Raw genomic sequence first — 17647 nt, 5'->3', positions numbered from 1 at the left:
CTGGGCCAGGTCCAGGGTCCCATGTGCCCCAGGCTGCAAGGTGTGGGTACGTGTCGGTGTGCAGCAGGAACTCTGACCATCGTCTGACCCTAATCCCTCACTTTCCGGCAGCAGACTCTCAGCCCTCCCTGGGTGACAGGCGCACAGCTGGCCCACAGCCCTGCCTGGACAGTTGTCCCCCATAGGATCCCCATCCCTGTCCTCTCCGCCCATCCGATCCTGTGAACCCCTCTAGCCTAGCTCATGCCAACTCTTCTAAGAAGTCTTTCTGTGCCCTTTACTTCTACTGCTCTTCCAGGCGTCTTCGCTTAGCCTACGTAAGGCCCTGTGAAAGCAGGCCCAGGCCCCCCCCTCCCTCACTCAGGCACTCAGGCCACACCGACCTCAGTCAGCTTCTGGAACCACCATGCTTGATCTCTCCACCTACCTTGACCGATTAATTCTTACCCATTCTTCAGAGCTCAGCTTCAAAGAGTCTTTCCTAACCACCCTCTCACCCCACCCCAATCTTCCTAGGTCATATCCAACTCCATTATAGCACCATGCTGTTCTCGGTAGAAGCATTTAGTTTGTTGTTAAATGAGTAATTGTGCTGTCAGTATTTAGGGACTGTGAATATCTGCCGCAGCTGGAGTGTGGCTACTGGGAGACCAGACTGGTAGGATAAGACCTCAGATTGTCAGGCCAAGGATCTTGGACCCGTTCTGTGGGCAGGAGGGGATTCTTCCAGGATTCATGCAGAATTGCTAGGTCCTGAGGGCCCTGAGACCTAGGGTTCAGTGGTCACTGTTTTTTGTTTGACTGGCAGATTGTTTAGTTGTTTTACTGGCTAGTTGGCTGGTTGGTTGGATGAATTGTTGGCTGGTTGGTTGGATGAATTATTGGCTGGATGGTAGATAGGTTGCTTGGTTGACTGATTAGTTAGTTATTATTAGTTGACTAGTTGGTTAGTTGATTACTTAGCTGGTTGGTTAGTTGATGGGATGGATGGATGGATGGATGGAGAGTTGTTTCATTAGTTAGCTGAGTAGTGATTTCATTGATCAGTTGTCTGGTTGGATGGGTGGGTGGCTGGTTGACTGTGTCTTCCACGGAACAGTGCTTGAGCCTGCCCATCACTGTTGGCCCAAGTTGACTCTGCTTTTGGTTTTTCTGTTCCCAGTTTCATCAGGCCTAATGCCTTTTCTTCCTGTCTCTCCTCAGGCACTCGTCCGGCTGCCTCCCCACATTTCCCAGTGTGATGAAGTCTTCCGGTTCTTTGAGGCCAGACCAGAGGATGTCAACCCTCCGAAAGAGTGAGTGGTAGCTCAGGCCTCTCCCATATGCTTGGGAGGTGTGGGCTAACCTGAGGCCATCATGGAGAGGCCAGGATGTGGGGACATGTGTAGGGGGAGAGCTGGTAAGGAAAGATGGGCCAAAGAAACCAGGACCATTATTCCCCAGACTCTTATTGCCAAAACTTGCTCCTCATTTCCTTTACCCTGGGGCTGGCAAGTGAGGGTGTCTCTGCATTTGGGGAGCAGGTTTCCACATAAACTCTTTCTAGCTCCCAGGTTATTTTTTTTTTAAAGGTTTTATTTTTCCTTTTTTTCTCCTCAAAGCCCCCCGGTACACAGTTGTGTATTTTTAGTTGTGGGTCCTTCTAGTTGTGGCATGTGGGACGCCGCCTCAGCATGGCCTGATGAGCAGTGCCATGTCTGCACCCAGGATTTGAACTGGTGAAACCCTGGGCCACTGAAGCAGAGCGCGCGAACCTAACCACTCGGCCACGGGGCCAGCCCCACTACCAGGTTATTTTAAGGAGCAGACAAGATAACAGAAAATGTAATGGTCATGCAATTCAGATTTTCGGGGTTACCAGTCCTTGCTCTTGACTGTTGATGGTACCAGGCTCCAAACTGAAATGCAGGGTTAGGGGGGCAGGTGCTGCCCAGGCTGAAAACTCACCCACTGATTGACTCAGCAGTCCTCGGAGGCTATAGCAGATTCTATGATCATCATCAAAAATAACAATGACTGTACCTGGAGAGTTTACCACATGGCTTCCACCTATAGCATTTTATGATAGACATTAGGATCCCTGTTTACAGAGGAGGAAACTGAGGCCCAGTAAGGTTAGGTGATTTTTTTTGAAGTCATACAGCTCGTTGGGTATGTGACAAAGGCGTGAGACTTGAACCCAAATCTCTGATTACTAGTGGCCCAGACCGGCTGATGTTTCCATGGTTGGAGAGAAATGGGGAACCAAGTAGGTCTTTTTTTCTCTCTGGAAGCAGGATGCTCTGGGCCCGGTGGTCAAGATGACCCACCCAGTCATGTGGGCTTCCCTCCTATGGCCACCCTCTCTTGCTCAGAACACTTCCCTCACCTATACACCTCCAAGTAGGTTCTCAATGAAGAGAAAAATCCAGTGTCTACCCAGGAGCTGAGGAGCAGAAGAATACAGCCAGGGGAAGAGGGTTGGGTACAGGAGAGGACTTGAAGAGGATGCTAGTTGATCACCTCCCTCCATATCTCTGTTCCCCTGAAATATTAAAGTCCCAGGATGGGAGAGAGAGAGGCAGATGGGATTACTACAGAGGGAAAGAAGGAACAGTACGGAGGAATTGTCTGGGACACATAGCGAGAGGCAGGGGACCATCTGGTGATGCGGAGGAGAAAGCCTGAATACAAGGGTATGCGTTGCACAGCTCCGGGGGCCTCATTCACACTGCAGTTTCTGTGAACGGTACCCACAGAGGTTGTCAAGTGCACAGCCTGCACACCCATACATGGCACTTATGCCTAAAGGGGCCCTTTTCTTTTCATCCGTGCTGTAAGTCTAAGAGCCTAAAATGTCCTGGGCCCTTTGAGGGAGGAAAAAACATTATCCAGCTCAGAGGCTCACGTGGCCTAACAAAGGCCATCTCCCTTGCAGACTGCCACAGGCTTAAAAACAAGCAAATACCCCCAACCATCAGAAACTCGTTGATGACACGGTTCACAGGGGGAGCAGTTGGAAACCACAGGGGATGGGATGCCTGGTCTTGAGTCCACACCCCAATTCTGCTTACTAGCCACACAGCTCCAAGGCAGGTCACTCGAGGAGCTTCTCCAGGCCTCTCTTTTCCCATCTGTAACAAGGGCATAGTGATTAATCCCTGCTCTTGCTCCGTCCAAGGATCGTCTGTGAGACTCAGATGACATGAGGGCTGGGCAAGAGCTCTGCAGATGACAAAATGAGATGCAGGGGTGTGTTCTCAGCAGAGGAGGGGCAGGGCTCTCACGTACCTACTGCGTGTGTGGCGGGCTCGTGAGAGAGGTTTGTACCAGGAGTTTTGTGTTCTTAGCCCCACATCCCAGAAAGAAACAGGCTCACAGCCAGAGCTGGCACTTGAACCCAGAATTTCCTGATTTCAAACAGAGACCCATCCCCTTTCCACTCCTCCCGCCTGCCTCCCTGGTTCGAGGAGAAGTAGAGGACCAGGACTGTGGTCCTGACACCTCTCAGTGTGTCCTCTCTGTCGTCCCATCTCAGTGCTCCCACCCTCACTCTGCCGGGGCAGGGGATGGCTCCTGAGCCTCCCCAGGGCCACACCTGGCCCTGCCCCTCCCCGGCTCTGATGGCCTCTCGGAGCCTTCTGTTCTCCTTCTGTCTATAGGGAGAGAGATGCCCCTCCCCAGGCGGGTTGTCATTGGGGTCACACGTGATCATGTGCCCACAGGAGGGGAGAGGGGTCCCTGGCTGGTAGATGAAGGAGGAGATGTGGCGCCACAAAATCAACTGACCCCACCTTGGAGTCGTGCCTCTAAACCCCATTCTGCTAGTCAGCTAAATAAATGAGGCCTACCTCACGTGTCCTCCTGCACACTAATGGCAATAGGTTAGCCTTTTGCTCGTCTCCAGAAGACCCTCGAGGAATGGTGGAAACCAGCTCAGAGTTGTGCGTTGGTGAGGCAGCGGGCATGGCTTTGCGGGGCCAGGCTCTGGGGTCAGGGCCTGCCACTCAAGACTCTGTGATCTCTGACCATTGCTGGAGCTCTCTGCCTTTCTGCTTTCCCATCCCCCAAACGCGATAACGTGGAGCTCATAGAGTGGTCCCGAGGGCTCACGGAGGTTATGTGTGTACTGAGATAACCCCACCAGGTGCTGTGGGCACAGAGGAAGTGCTCAACGGTTTTGTTCCTGGAAGGTTGTGGAGTGGAGTGGAATGTGGCTCAGTGCACGCTCCACCCTGCAGACCACAGCCTGCCTTTTGCAGGGAGGGCCTCCAAGTCTCCTGGTCAACCAGGGTCATCTGCCTTTTTCTTGAGGTGGTGCAGGTCACCTGGGCAGGTTCACAGCTGGTCTGGCAGAAGACGGCCTGAGAACAGGAATCTCTCCGGCATGAGACAGGCCTGAGGCTCAGGAAGTGGGGTCAGCTGCAGCCAGACAGTCATGAGGGCTTGTCCTCCCTGGTCCAGGCGCTGGCCCCGCTTGGCCCCCAGGACCCGCCAAGAGAGCCCTGTGTTCCCCTGCAGACTATGCTCGCCACGAATGAGCCCAGACCTGGAGGTGACCCTGGGCTGACAGGCTGACCATCTGTCTGCCCAGGGCTGGCACCCGCCGCACCTTCTTGCAGGCTGCAATACGCCTCCCCCTCCCTCTTGAAACATAAACACGGGATCGAGTAGCCGAGTAACCGCGTATTTTGACTCCGGGGCGACGGTGGAGTGGCTTATCAAATTATCAAAGCCTGTGGATTTAATTGGAATTTTGCAGATAACCCCCGGCCTCTTTCAAGTGTGCTGCTGCAGGGGCCTTCGAGCCTCCGCAGGGGCCGGGGGGGGGGGGGGGGCACCGTGCCCCTTTACATCTTGCAGGGAAGACGAGGCCTGCAGCTGCCCCACTTTGGTGGGGGAGGTGGACAGCAGGCCTGAGCCACTCGGCTTTGATCCCAGGCACTCCCTGGACCCCGCGAGTGGAGAGCGGGGCCCCCCTTTGGACTGCTGGCAGTTGCTTTGGGTCCCTGGCCCCAAACAGAAAGGGTGTTCCTTACAGATACCTTGGGCACCGGGCACAGAGCGCCTCCCCATGTGGCTGTCCCAGGAAGGTTGCTCACGTGCCCCGTCCTTGCTCCTCTGCTCACACTGGCCACCGCGTGTTGCTGCCGTGTGTGAGCAGTGCTGAGCTCCTCCAGGGTCCCTGGCTCAGGTCCCAGACCCTGGCGTTGTTCTGGATTCACTTCTTTCCTTCACACCCTTCCGTCCAACTCATCAGCACATCCTGTGGGCACTACCTTCAGAATACATCCAGGCTCTGACCACATCTCCCCACTTCCCCTGCTGCTCCCCCGGACCAAGCCACTGTCACGTCTCACCTGGATGCTGGCCTCCTGGCTGGTCTGCTTGCATCGGCCCTTGCTCTCTAGGGTCCATTTTCAACACAGCAGAAGGCATGGTCATTTAAAGTATATGTCAGGTCATGTCACTCCTCTGCTCAAAATCCTCCATGCCCCCCACATCACTCAGAGTCTAGGCCCACTTGGCCTCCCCCCACCTCCCCCTGCCATGGCCCCTCCTGCTGCTCTCCGCCTGCTCTGCTCCAGCCACACGGCCTGCCTGCTGCTTCTCCAACCTCCCAGCCATGTTCCTGCCTTGGGGCCTTTGCACTGGCTCCTGCCTCTGCTCCTTGGCCTGTTCCCACACCTCCTTCCAGTCTTGACGCAGGAGCTGCTCAGTGAGGCCGTCCCTGGCTCCCTGTGTGAAATCGCCCAGTGCTCGCTCTCCCTTTCCCGGCTTCTGTCTTCGCGGAACTTATCACTTCTTCACATGTAACTGGTTGTTGTCAGTCCTCCCACCAGAACGTGGCTCCAGGAGAGCAGGAGCCTGTCCCTGTTCCGTTCACACAGTGTCCCCAGAGCCCAGAGGAGCCTCGGGAGACATCTGCCAAATGAATGACAGAGGTCCCTCAGGTGTCGCTGTAGTCTTTCAGGGTGGGGAGACTGATGTGATTTTACAGAGATCAAGGCTCAGAGAGCGGGGGTTGCCCACCTGAGGTCACCCAGCTGTCAGGTGGCAGGGCCAGGATCCAGACTTGGGCAGGCTGGCGGCAAGAGAAGCTGGTGAGGCTGCTTCTCAGCCTCTCCTGTGTGGACGCTGGGGCAGCCGTGTGGCTGATATGGGGTTGGGAGGGCCCTGGTCACCAAATCCTGAAGGGAGGCGATAAAGACCCACCCCTGGAGCTCAAGGGTTGGACCCTGGGCCATCCTGAGCGGTAACTCTGACAACCAGATGAGCCTGGCCTTGTGGAAGCCACACACTGGCACCCCTACAGCACCCCAAGGTGACCCCTAGCTGTGCACATGGCCCGCCCAGCGCGGTGTCCTGGGTGTCCTGGGGCCACACGCTCTGCCTGGCTTTGCTGAATGCCCTGGGGGCTGCTGGGCTCCCACAGACACAGTAGCCCCCCAGACAGCAGGCCCCTCTGCTCTGATTCTCAAGTGGTATCAGTGATGGCAGACGGGAGCCAAGGCAGTCCCAGGCTGGCGTGCAGGACTCACATCCTAGTCGACCACATGACCCAGCAAACGCCTCTTTTTATTCAAGTTTAAATTTGTATCCAATTGAAACAATGAACCTAAAGGTTCTGAAAGGGACCCCTGGGAGCCGAGTCCTGGGGCCCCGGAGTGATGTGCATTCCTCTTGGAGAAGGGCAGGGGGAGGTGCAGCCCCGTGCGGCCCCTGGGGGCTTGTGACCCAGCTTTCCGTCTCTCCAGCCTCCTGGCTCGCCAGCCACCCCCTTATTCTTAGGTGCCCGTCACAGGAGAGCAGCCAGCTGTCCCCAGCCTGCAGCCCATGCCCTGCTGTTCCCTCCCTGCAGCGCTCCCCAACCCCTCTCCCTGTGCGCCCTGGGACAGAGTCGTGCTCAGCCCTCACACTCTCCCAGGAAGCCCTCGCCGACGTGCACAGCCTGGCTGCTGGGAGTGGCACTGGCCGTACCACATTGGTCTGCTCATGGGTCTCTCCCTACCACGGCGGCCCACATTTCTGCCCCCCCAGGGCCTGGCAGCTGGTAAATGTTGACTGAACCAAAGTCACAGCCGTGTAACAAGATTAAAAATCGAACTGCCCACTGTCAAGGGAGCAGTGTGAAGAGCACTCTGGACCGCTCTGGAGTTAGGCGATCTGGGTTCCCAGGCCAGCTCTGCCCCTTGCCTCTCTGTGCCTCAGTTTCCTTCTCTGTAGAGTGGGAATGACAATAGCACCTGCCCCCAAGGGCTGTTGTGAGGAGGATGCTTTAGCGCACACAGACCTGTGTGCAGTCATCCCTCCCCACGGCCAGTGTGGCCGTCATCGTCGCAGCAGCCCCGGGGGGTAGGTGCAGCAGTGCGAGGCTCCGCATCACCCCGACCTCAGGTCTGCCCCCCAAAGCCACAGGGTGGGGCTGCAGTCTCCTTTTGCTGCCTGACTGCTGTTAGCCCTCTGCTCTCAGCCCGAGCCTGTGGGCAGGGGGACACACAGGCATTTGGTCCCCATGTCACAGAGGGGAAAACGGAGGCCGGGGCTGGGCTTGTGTTCCTCCCTCTCATCACACACTTAGGGGCCTGCCTGTCAGCCTGCCCACTGGCCTGGGGCTCTGGGCCAGCAGGGCCCACCTCTTAGACAACAGCACCAGGGGCACACAGTGGGCCCAGTAGCGTGCTGAGGGTCTCTTGCTCCCTGCCGCCCCCTCTCGGCTCTAGGCCTGGGCCTGTCCCCTCAGCACATTTCTTCCCACTGAAGCCAGCCAGCATCCTGGTTAAATTCCTGAAATTGCATAGGAGGAGCAGAGCCTTGCTAAACGGGTTTTTGTTCTTCGGCCCCAGGGCCACAGAGCCACTCTCTGTTGTGGCCTAGAACAATGGTCCAATGTTCACAGGGACCTGGGGTGAGAGGCGGATGGGCCCACAGCCAGACCAGAGCCCTCCTTGCCCAAGCCTGCCCAGAGGGCCCTCTTGCATCTGGCCTAGGGGTCCACCCCCAACAGCCCTGCCACCTGCCACATCTGGGGGACATCTGGGCAGGCCAGAGAGAAAGGGAGGCTGTCCTACCTGACCCAAGTGGACCCGGGTTTGAATTTAGGCCAGGGACTTGTTAAAGTGGCCCAGGGTCTGACTTGGAGGGCACTGAGCGAGGTTCCCAGGGCTGGAGGACCAGGGCAGGGCAGGCAGCTACTCTGAGGCTGGGCTGGGCATGAGGTCAGACCCAAGAAAAGGCACTTCTCTGCAGGGTCTCACCGCCCTCCATGCCGTTTGTATTTCAGAAGAGGTCGAGGCTGTGGCTGCTCTCCCCTGGGGAAAGCAGAGTCCAGGAGGACAGAGGGGGCATTGCCAGCCAAGCAGGAAGACAGAGGGGGTGTGGCCGTCCTGCCAGGATGGCCCTGAGATTGGGGATGCTCCTCCAGGAGCCCCCACATCCTCAATCCCAGTCAAATTCCAGGTCAGGCCTGCTCAGGAGTCTGACTCCTGATGTCAGAATCTAGGCTCCCCTGCTGACAGCAGTGTGACCTCGGGTTGGTGACGGAGCCCTCCCTTCTCTGTAAGTCACACCTACCTGCCTGGACGCTGAGGAGAATGAAATGAAATGTGAGTGGAGCACGTAGTAGGTACAGAATCAGGTTACCCTCTTTTCTTCCTTCTCTTCCCTGGGAGGCAAATGGAAGGTTCTGGAAAGAGCACAAGAAAGAGAGAGAGAGTCTCTGCATGGCCTTCTTTCACTCAGCAGGTTTTCACTGCACACCTACTATGTGCCAGGGGCTGATGAACTCAAGGCTACTGCTGGGTTGAAATTTAGAACTGCAGAGACAACTCCAGAGACAACAATCAGAACCCCCGGCTCTGCTGGTGGCCTTGAACGAATCACTTCAGCTCTTCAAATCTCAGTTTCCCATCTGTAACAGGGGCCAACAGTACTCACGTGCAGGATAGTGGTGAGGTTCAATACTGCGCTTAAATGCCTCGAGAGTGCCTGGCCCATCGCAGATGCTCCATAAACGGGAACTTTCACTCTTCTTTCCCGGTCCTCCATCAGCCCAGGCCTGGGTGCAGAGTGGCCACTCAGAAACGACTGGGTGAGTGGAATTGGGTCGAGCTGGAGACGGGAGCTGGCCGAGTCTCCCTGAGCCCCTGAGCCCCTATCAGCTTGAGTTCTCGCCTGGGTTGGGGCTGACTCTGGGGTGAAGCCCCCTCCCCCCTCCCCCACGAGGTACCCCTCCGGCTATCAGGAACTCTGGCGATGTTCCTCCCCCACCACCGACCTCCCCCAAGGGACTGGTGGCTTGGGAAGTGGACTGGAGAGCCTGCCCAGCCGCCCCGAGCTTTGCCGAGTCCCGGTCAGACCCTTGTCAGCGGAGCAGCTCTCCACACCCAGCAGGCCCTGCCACCACCCATCTGGCTAGGGATGTGGCCCACAATGTCCTTCCAGCCCCTCTGCCACTGGCAGCTGCACAGATAGCCTCCTTATGCTGACAGGTGAGACAGCCAGCTGGACCTGGAGACTATGGGTGCACAGGGGGCTGGGGGGCCGAACGGCACAAAACTTTATGTAAATAACCCCTGCCCAGGCCCTGTCATGACCCCCTTTAACCTGGGTGGGCAGTGGGGAGGACGATGCCCACAGGAAGCTGCGTCCAACCCCCTTGAAAGGGGCATCGGCTCAGGGAACAAGGACTTCTGAAGGTCTGACTGTGGTGCTGGGTGGGCAGGCTGGAGGGAGGCTGAGTCCGGGCCGCCCGTCTGGTCCCAGCTCATAGAGCAAAGGCCTGTGAGGGCCGCGCGGAGGAGAGGGTGGCTCCGTTTTCAGGTCTGGTGGAGGACCTTCGGCTCTCCCAAGCAGGGCTGGAAGAGGTGTTGGGGCAGGAGGGGTATCCTGGTACAGGGGTGGGGAGGGCCGGGTCCACTGTTATTTTCTTTCTTTTTTTTTTTTGTTTTTTTTTTGAGGAAGAGGAAGACTGGCCCTGAGCTAACATCCGTGCCCATCTTCCTCCACTTTGTATGTGGGACGCCTACCACAGCATGGCTTGCCAAGCAGTGCCATGTCCACACCCGGGATCCGAACCAGCAAACTCCAGGACCGCTATAACTCTGGGTCACTTCAAGGGCCTTAGTTGATCGTGTGCATCTGTGTGTATCTGGCTCCACCTTGTGGCCACATTGGGTATTACAGCTGCCAGCATCCTGGCAGGCGCCTGCAGATCAGTGCTGGAGCCTTGAGCATGTCTATCTTGTTTAGCCGTCAGTGCAATCCTGTAAGCTTCATGCCTCCTTTTAGCAGCTGAGGAACCTTGGACTTAAGATTGTTTGAGTTACCTCCCAGCTATTAAGTGTCAGAGGCTGGATTCAAACCCTTCCAACTCCAACTCCAGGTCTGCACCCCAACTGAGCACACGGGGGTGTGATGAAGAGAAGCACGGGGGCCATGGCCAGGACCACTAGCTCCAAACTGCAAGATGGGACCTTTCATCTGACCAAAGGGCAGAATAACTGGATCAGGATCCTGTGGTTGCTGTGGTCACGGGGTGGGGGGTGGCTAAAGTTACAGTTTAGGGTACTTTCCACATTTGGGGATCTCTTTAAGGGGGCTCCAGGCTTCTCGCTGGGCCACATCCCTCAGAAGGTGCTAGGCTCTGGAGCCCCAGGGCTAGTCCAGGATGTGCTCACTGAGACCCCGCCTCCAGCCTCAGAGCTCCTGGGGGGCCTTCTGTTCTGGGGCCAGAACTCGGAGGTGGGGTGCTGCCCAGCACCCTTGACAGCACGGACACAGTGGGGCTGGTTCTAGAAGCACTCAAAAAAAGCAGTCTTCCTTCCTCCAACCAGCCTGAGACCTGACTCTGGCCCTGGGTCCAGCTATGACCCCAGCCCCAGACCAAGCCCTTAAGCCCCCCACCCCGTCTCTAACACGTGGCCCATTTGTGGCTCTTCCTACCAGATGCTGTTGGTGCGAGGCCGTGCTTAAGGCAAGAGGGAGATTTTGTTTTTCAAACAGCCTTACTGAGGTTTAATTTCCATAATACAAAATTCACTTGTGTACAATTAGTCCAATGATTATTAGTAAGTTTAGAGTTGTGCAACCATCACCACAATCCAATTTGAGGACCTTTTCATCACCCTAAAAAGATCCCAGAGGGAAGTTTTTCATTCTTCCCAAACTCCGGGGTTCAGGATCCCCGCTGACCTCCATCTCCACTCCTGTCTGGGAAAAGGAGATGAATGTTCCGGGGACTGAGTCTTTCCCTGCCGTGCGCTGCTCTGATCTCTAGACCTTCTGGGAGCTCCGGCAGCTTTGGCCGTTGCACAAATTGCTCAGTAGCCCTGCTTGGCCTCTTGGTGCAGCTCTGAGGTGGACTGGCATTGAGTGGGGGCCCAGGGCCAAGGGGCGAGGGTACCCGTTTCAGTGGGCATCTCCCTTGCCTTTTGATTCCAAGGGACCAGCTGCCTGCCCAGCTTGAACTTCATCCCCACTCCCAGGAATTACACACACAGTTTGGCTGTGCAGGTCGGCTACCCTGCAGCCGTGATGCTCACTTTCCCCAGAGCATCTCTGAAGGCCGATGGGAGGGGGCTGGTCCAGGGGTGTAGTGGTTAAGTTTGCGCTCTCTGCTTCCACAGCCCACCGGTTTAGATCCCAGGTGTGGACCTACACACCACTTGTCAAGCCCTGCTGTGGCACGCGTCCCACATATAAAACAGAGGAAGATGGGCATGGATGTTAGCTCAGGGTCAATCTTCCTCAAGGAAAAAAAAAATATATATATATATATATATATATATTATCAGTCAAAGGCCACTGGGTGCAGGCCACAGACCTAGGGCTCGAGCCACAAGATACCTAACTTTCAACCAGGGCAAGGTCCAGGCAGCCCAGAAAGCAGTTTACACATTTTAGCTCATTTAGTCTTTACATCCATCCATCCATGAGGGGGGTACAGTTATTTTCCCCAATTTACAAATAAAGCCACTGAGGCACAGAGAAGTCACTTGCAAAGCCAATAAGGGGCAGAGATGGCTAGAACCTGAGGATTCCAGCGTGAGAGCCTAGCTGTTACCTGTCCTGCACCTCATAAAGCTCGCCAAGTGTGCTGCATGGTGCGTGCTCATAATAAATGGGAGCTGTTATTACTGTTGCTATAGTGAGGGCTGAGTATGTGCTGGAGGAGAAGCCAGAGGCCTGGCTGACCAACAGCCACAGAACAGTCAGGGCTCAGCTTGCAGCTACATGGGTTTGCAGTTTCTGGAGCCGTCAAAGCAGCCTCTCTGATCCTGGCTATGTCCCATTGAGAGGCAGGAGGGGAAGGGTGCCCGCAGTCCCAGCCTTCAGAGCCCAGCATTCCCCGACATCCTCCAGCCCAGCCCTCGGGTTGCACTGATGGGTTCTGCAGCCCAGAGTCGGGAAATGATTTGCCTGAGGTCACCCAGAGAACTAGACTGGCACCAGGTTTTTTGACTGAGAGTCCAGTGCTTTCTGGCTCTCGGAAACTTTCCCAGCAGATTTCCAAGCATTCCTCAGGTGTGGAGCATCCCAAAGGCTGGTGCATAGAAGGGCGCCTGGGGCCCTTTATGGAGACTGAATAGGAGCCTGGTTGACAGACAGGGAGGAGGGGCTGGCCTTCTGAATAGCTGGGGAAGGGGGAGCTGGGCTGTGGTTGGGTCTGATCTAATTAGGCAGAGGCAGGCTCCTGATTAGAGAAGGCTGCACCTGCCAAGCCGGAGAATTAAAGACTAACAGCTGGGAGCACCCTGGCCTCTACCCCAAGCAGGAGAGGGTACCTGTGAGCCTGTCTTATGTGGTCAGACCCATGAGGACCCGCAACACCGCAGGCAGCTGCCTCGAGAGCCAGAGGTCAGAGGCCATGGGTTATCCCCACATTGGCCCACACCCGACATGGCTGTGTTGGGCACTGTGCTCGGTCCTGGGGGCTACGAGGATCTTAGTGGGCAGGTGGGGAGACACTTCATGCCAGAGTCAGGGAACTAATTCAAGGAGGGGCAGGTGTCTCGGTTTGGAATCCTCCAGAAGCAGATCTGGGGGTGAGGATTTGAGCCCAGGCAGTTTATTTGGAAGGTGACACCAGTGAGAGAGTGAAATAAAGCAGAGGGGGACAGCAGCCAAAGTCCTGTGTTATCAGCCAGCATCGAGGCTTCATCCCCCAGGGGGGTTGGGGAGCCAGCAAGGACCTCTGGGCTGCAGGGCTGTCCCCGCAAGGACCGGGATGCTGGGGCGTCCCCACAACCACTGCCACTTCTTCCTCCCGCCCTCCTGCTCCCCCGCACCCTCCTCCATTCCACCCCCAAACTGCAGCCAGAGGGAGCTTTCCTGGAAGCCTGTGTGCGCTAGTGTCACCATGGCTTATTCGCTGTGCCTAGGATGACTTCCAAGAGCTTCCCGTGGCCAGCACCTCCTGCCACCTGCCCCTGGCCCCTGCCCCGCCCACCTCAGCCCTTCCAGCTGCCCCCCAGCTCTCCTTTCGTCCTCCCCTCCTCTGAGAGACCTCCCTTTCTTTCTCCTTCTCAGCTTTAACCCAGTTTATCAATTTGCTTTATTTGGTTGTTTAGCCCTCCTCCGGGCAGGGGATGGGTCTGTTTACGCAATGCTGTGACCCCAGGGCTGGCACATAAGAGGTGCCAGCAAATGCTTGTTGACTGACAGAGGAGCAGCTGATGGTGTGCAAGGAATCAGAGGCAAGAGCATTGCAGCTGCAGGAAAAGTAGGGAAGCACCCACCCCACGACCTGGACCCCAAGCCCCACACCCACCCCAGCCAGGGGGCTCCGGGGCTGAGGCCCCTCGTCACTAAGCACGGAGTTTCTGTAACAACAGTATGGAGACGATGTGACTGCAAGTCTGCTCAAGGCCTGAGGTCGGTGCTGGCTAAAGCTCTCAGGAAGACCAGCACAGAGGGGCCAGTCCCCTGTGGTCCTCTTCCTGGGAGGGCAGGACTGGCCAGTGTGCAAGGGACCATTGTTGAGCACAAGGTGCTCAAGCAGCCCTGATGGAGATGCTCAGACCCGGAGTGCAGGAGGACTTTAGAGAGGGAGAGACCCGTGGGGGCCGAGGTGTGCAGGGAAGGCTGCGTGGGGGAGCCAGACCTCTCCCTGGACTCGGATGCTGAGGGAGGCTTCAGAGACAGAGGGGGAGGGGGAGACCCTGGGCCAGGGAAGGCTTGCAGTGGAGGCTTGGAGGCTTCTGAGCAGGGCGGGCAGGCAGCAGCAGGGGGTGTTCATGGACGGCAGGAAGCGGGGAAGGCCAAGAGAGACAGGAACGATGATGATAGTTCCAAGCATGGGCCTAGGAGTCAGCCAGCACTGGGTTCAAATCTCAGCTCTGCCACTGGGCTAGCGACTTAAGCTCTTTATGCCTCAGTCTCCCCATCTGGAAAATGGGGGTAAGGATAGTACCTTCTTGGGGTGGTCAAGAGAATTGAAATAATGTATATGAAGCACGTCACAGTGCATAGTCATGCCCAGTACACAGTCAGCACCTCCTGAGCCCAGATACCCTTATTCGCAGACTTGGGCCCTGCCAGGGAGGCAGGGAGGCATGGCGGTCCAGCGGGGGAGGAGAGAGACACAGTGGAAGCGATAATGCGGGATGTCAGCAAGAGCATGCAGGCTCACTGTGATGCCATGGTAGCTTCCCTGACAACCCTGGGTGATGCCACAGACAGAGTAGGGAGCACAGGAGGCCAAGGCCGTCCTCCTAAATGGACAGGAAATGCACCGAGTAATCAGGGTGGACTCTGCTCATCAACACTGCTCCAGCCCTTTTGTATTTTACACAAAGTAACATCCCCGCTTGCAGACCCATCGTAATTATCAGGGAAGACCTCCTGGAGGCAGTGCACTTCCACTGCCTTTACTGGGCGGGGCAGGGCAGAAGCCCAGGGTCTACCTGGAGCTCAGCTCTGGCCAGCCCCTCGGAACCGCCCGGCAGCCCTGAACCTGGTTGCCAGCGCTCAGGGCACTCTTGCATTCATTCAGCAAACATGGATTGTGCCCAGCCCTGTATGAGGCCTGGGGAGACATCGCAGCTCCTGCCTTCATGGAGCCTACAGTCAAGGGGAGGAAATAGACAAAAACAAGGGAACAGCAAAGACTGACTGGTCGTGGTACGGGCTACTAAGGAAAGGAAGAGGGAGCTGCGCTAGGCCAGGTTTTGGGGGTCCCTGGGCTGCAGCCCGGCCGCTTGCCTGCTGACGGGCACTTCGGGGCAGAGCCCCCACGAGCAGAACAGGAGACTTGTCGGCCACGGCGCTCTGATGGGGCCGTGAGAATCAGAAACCGCCGGCCTCCCTGAGTGCGTGGTCCTGGACACTGCCACGTGTCCCACCCGGGTTTCCCCTTCCTCGCAGCTGTCCTCACGCCAGCGCTGCAGGTGTGACCTCCCCAAGGAAACGTCTAGACCTTAGTATCCTGGCCCTGAGTCTCTGCATTCATTTTCCCTTTCTCTTCCCCACCTACTCCAAATTTGGCTTATCTGTCTGGATTTTACAGGTGTCCTTATCAGCCTTGAGGTGGTAAGTGATTTACACACTAGACTAAGGCAGCTTGGACTCAGATCTTGTCCCTGTCACTCACAAGCTGTGTTACTTTGGGCAAGCTATATGCCCTCTCTGATCCTCCATTTCTCTTCTGTAAAATGGGAGAAATAAGAGAACTTACCACGTACGAGTGCTGTGAAGATGAAATGAGCTGATAGGAGTCAAGAGCTTAGTTTGGAACCTGGTATAATGTAAATGCTTGAGAAATGTACCATTCTTGTCAGTTGTACTATTAGTAATAATAACAGCAGTAGCAATAATGGCAGTATGCCTTCCCCCATTTGTGAAAGAAGGGCTCACTCGGGGTCGGGGGGCTGCTTGGTGGTGACTCCCACCAAGGCCTGACCCACTCTCTCCATCCCCCTCCCCCTTTCCCACCATGCTCTGGGGTCCAAGGGCTCACGCCTGCTCCAGGGCCTCAGGGGACCTCTGGGCAGTAGAAGCTCAGATGTCATTACATGGCTGAGGATGGAGGCGGTGGCCAGTGCTGGCCCACTGGGATCTGTATTGGGTGTCCTGGGGAGCAGAACTTCACTGGAGCTGGAGCTGGGCTGACCCAGAGGGGAGAGAGCAGGTCCGGTGCCGAAGGGAAGGCTGGTTGGAGGAGGGCTGGGGCAGGAAGCTGTTACCCAGGGTCCCAGATTGCCCCTCCTGTGGCAAGTAGGACGCAGGCCTGTCTGGGGCCTGGAGCTGGAGGCCTCTTCGCAGAAGTCAGGTGGGGCCCAGTCCAATGCCCTGATTGTTTAAGTCGCGGAAACTGAGGCACAGAGAGGGCTGCCATCCCCCAGGGCTCGTGGACCCCACGCTGGGTGGCCCCTGTTTGGTGTCTCTCGGGACTCCTCATTAGACCCTCCCTCTCATGTGCTTGCTCAGGGCGGCAGTTGGCAGACCCGTGGGAGGCCCCCAGCTTACCCTGGGCCCAGGCTGGCACAGGAGCACCCCAAGTTCCCTGGGCACACTGCCCTGGGCAGACAGCCCCTCTGTCCTGCATTTCAAGTGCCCGCTGCACAGAGTGTGGCAGCCACCTGCCCACTGTGGAGCAGCCTCATGACGTCGGCCACTTGATCCAGCAGTGAAGGGGATCCAGGCTTGGCTGGAGTGACAGCCACCTCCGGTCAGTGAGGCCAAGGCCCTTGGGAGGCCCAGCAGCCTGGCCGCAGCGGGGAGTCCTGCAGAATGTGAAAGGAATAACGGTCATTCTGATGTAGTTGGACCCCTCAGCCCTGCCACGCGCCAGCTCTGCCACCCCCCAGCTGTGTGGTCTTGGTGGAGTGGCTTTCCCCCCTGCACCTGGGTTTCTTCATCTTTAAACAGACACCCCAAGCCCTGGCCCACCCCACTGAGGCCAGCCCGGCCAGTCTCCCCACATCTTCCCAAGACTCCCCAGGCCTTGCCCAGCCTGTCCCGGGTGGTCGTCTCATATCGCCTACAAGCCTTGCTTCCCCCAAGAGCACCGCCCCCCACCCCAGGGTTAATCACTGGCCCTTGGGCAGAGCTCTGTGCCGGGGCGGGGGGGGGGGGGGGGGGGGGGGGTGTGGGGGAGTGGGCCGGAGGCTGGGAGCCTTTGCTCTCCTGCATTGAGACTCACCGTGCACCAGGCCCTTAATATGTGCTACCTGTTTTATCCTCCAGCCATCCAATTAGGTGGGTCCTGTCTGTCTCTTCTCTTTACAGAGTGGAAATGAAGGCAGAGAGACCCTAAATAATCTGTCTGGCAGAGCTGGGATTTGAACTCAGCTGCACACACACGTCCTCTGTGTCAGCCACACAAACCTTCCAGCCTGTGCCAAATTCAGACCCTTGGTCCCAGCCACACTGTCCAATGCGCTAGCCAACACACTGTGGCTATTTAAATTAAAATTTTAATTAAAATTAAAGAGGACTAAAAATTCAGTTCTTGGGTCACACTTGGCACATCTCACATGCTCAACAGCCACAGTGGCTGGTGGCCACCAGACTTGACCGTGCAGAGAGAGGCTATTGCCATCGATGAGCACAGAGAATTCTATTAGGCAGCTTCACGTAGGGCACCGCTAGGTGTTGGGGGCAGAATTGGGACACTCAGTGCCCTTGGGGGTGAGTGGGCTTTCTGGAGGAGACGCCCCTCCCTGGG

At 56.8% G+C, this 17647-nt stretch overlaps 1 protein-coding gene across 5 annotated transcripts in view; it reads left to right on the top strand.

Annotated features, from left to right (window-relative positions):
* Positions 1 to 17647, top strand: part of SH3PXD2A (SH3 and PX domains 2A) — a 244551-nt gene that overhangs the window by 127748 nt on the left and 99156 nt on the right. For all 5 annotated transcript variants that reach the window (XM_046652134.1, XM_046652133.1, XM_046652135.1 and 2 more), the window contains one exon: positions 1204 to 1295. In XM_046652134.1, the coding sequence (XP_046508090.1) occupies positions 1204 to 1295 (92 nt within the window). The remainder of the gene's footprint in view (positions 1 to 1203; positions 1296 to 17647) is intronic.

This window comes from Equus quagga, chromosome 2, assembly GCF_021613505.1.
Source record: "Equus quagga isolate Etosha38 chromosome 2, UCLA_HA_Equagga_1.0, whole genome shotgun sequence".
Taxonomy (NCBI): domain Eukaryota; kingdom Metazoa; phylum Chordata; class Mammalia; order Perissodactyla; family Equidae; genus Equus; species Equus quagga.
The sequence above is the reverse complement of the archived record's forward strand: the minus strand, read 5'-3'. Positions and strand labels throughout refer to the sequence as shown.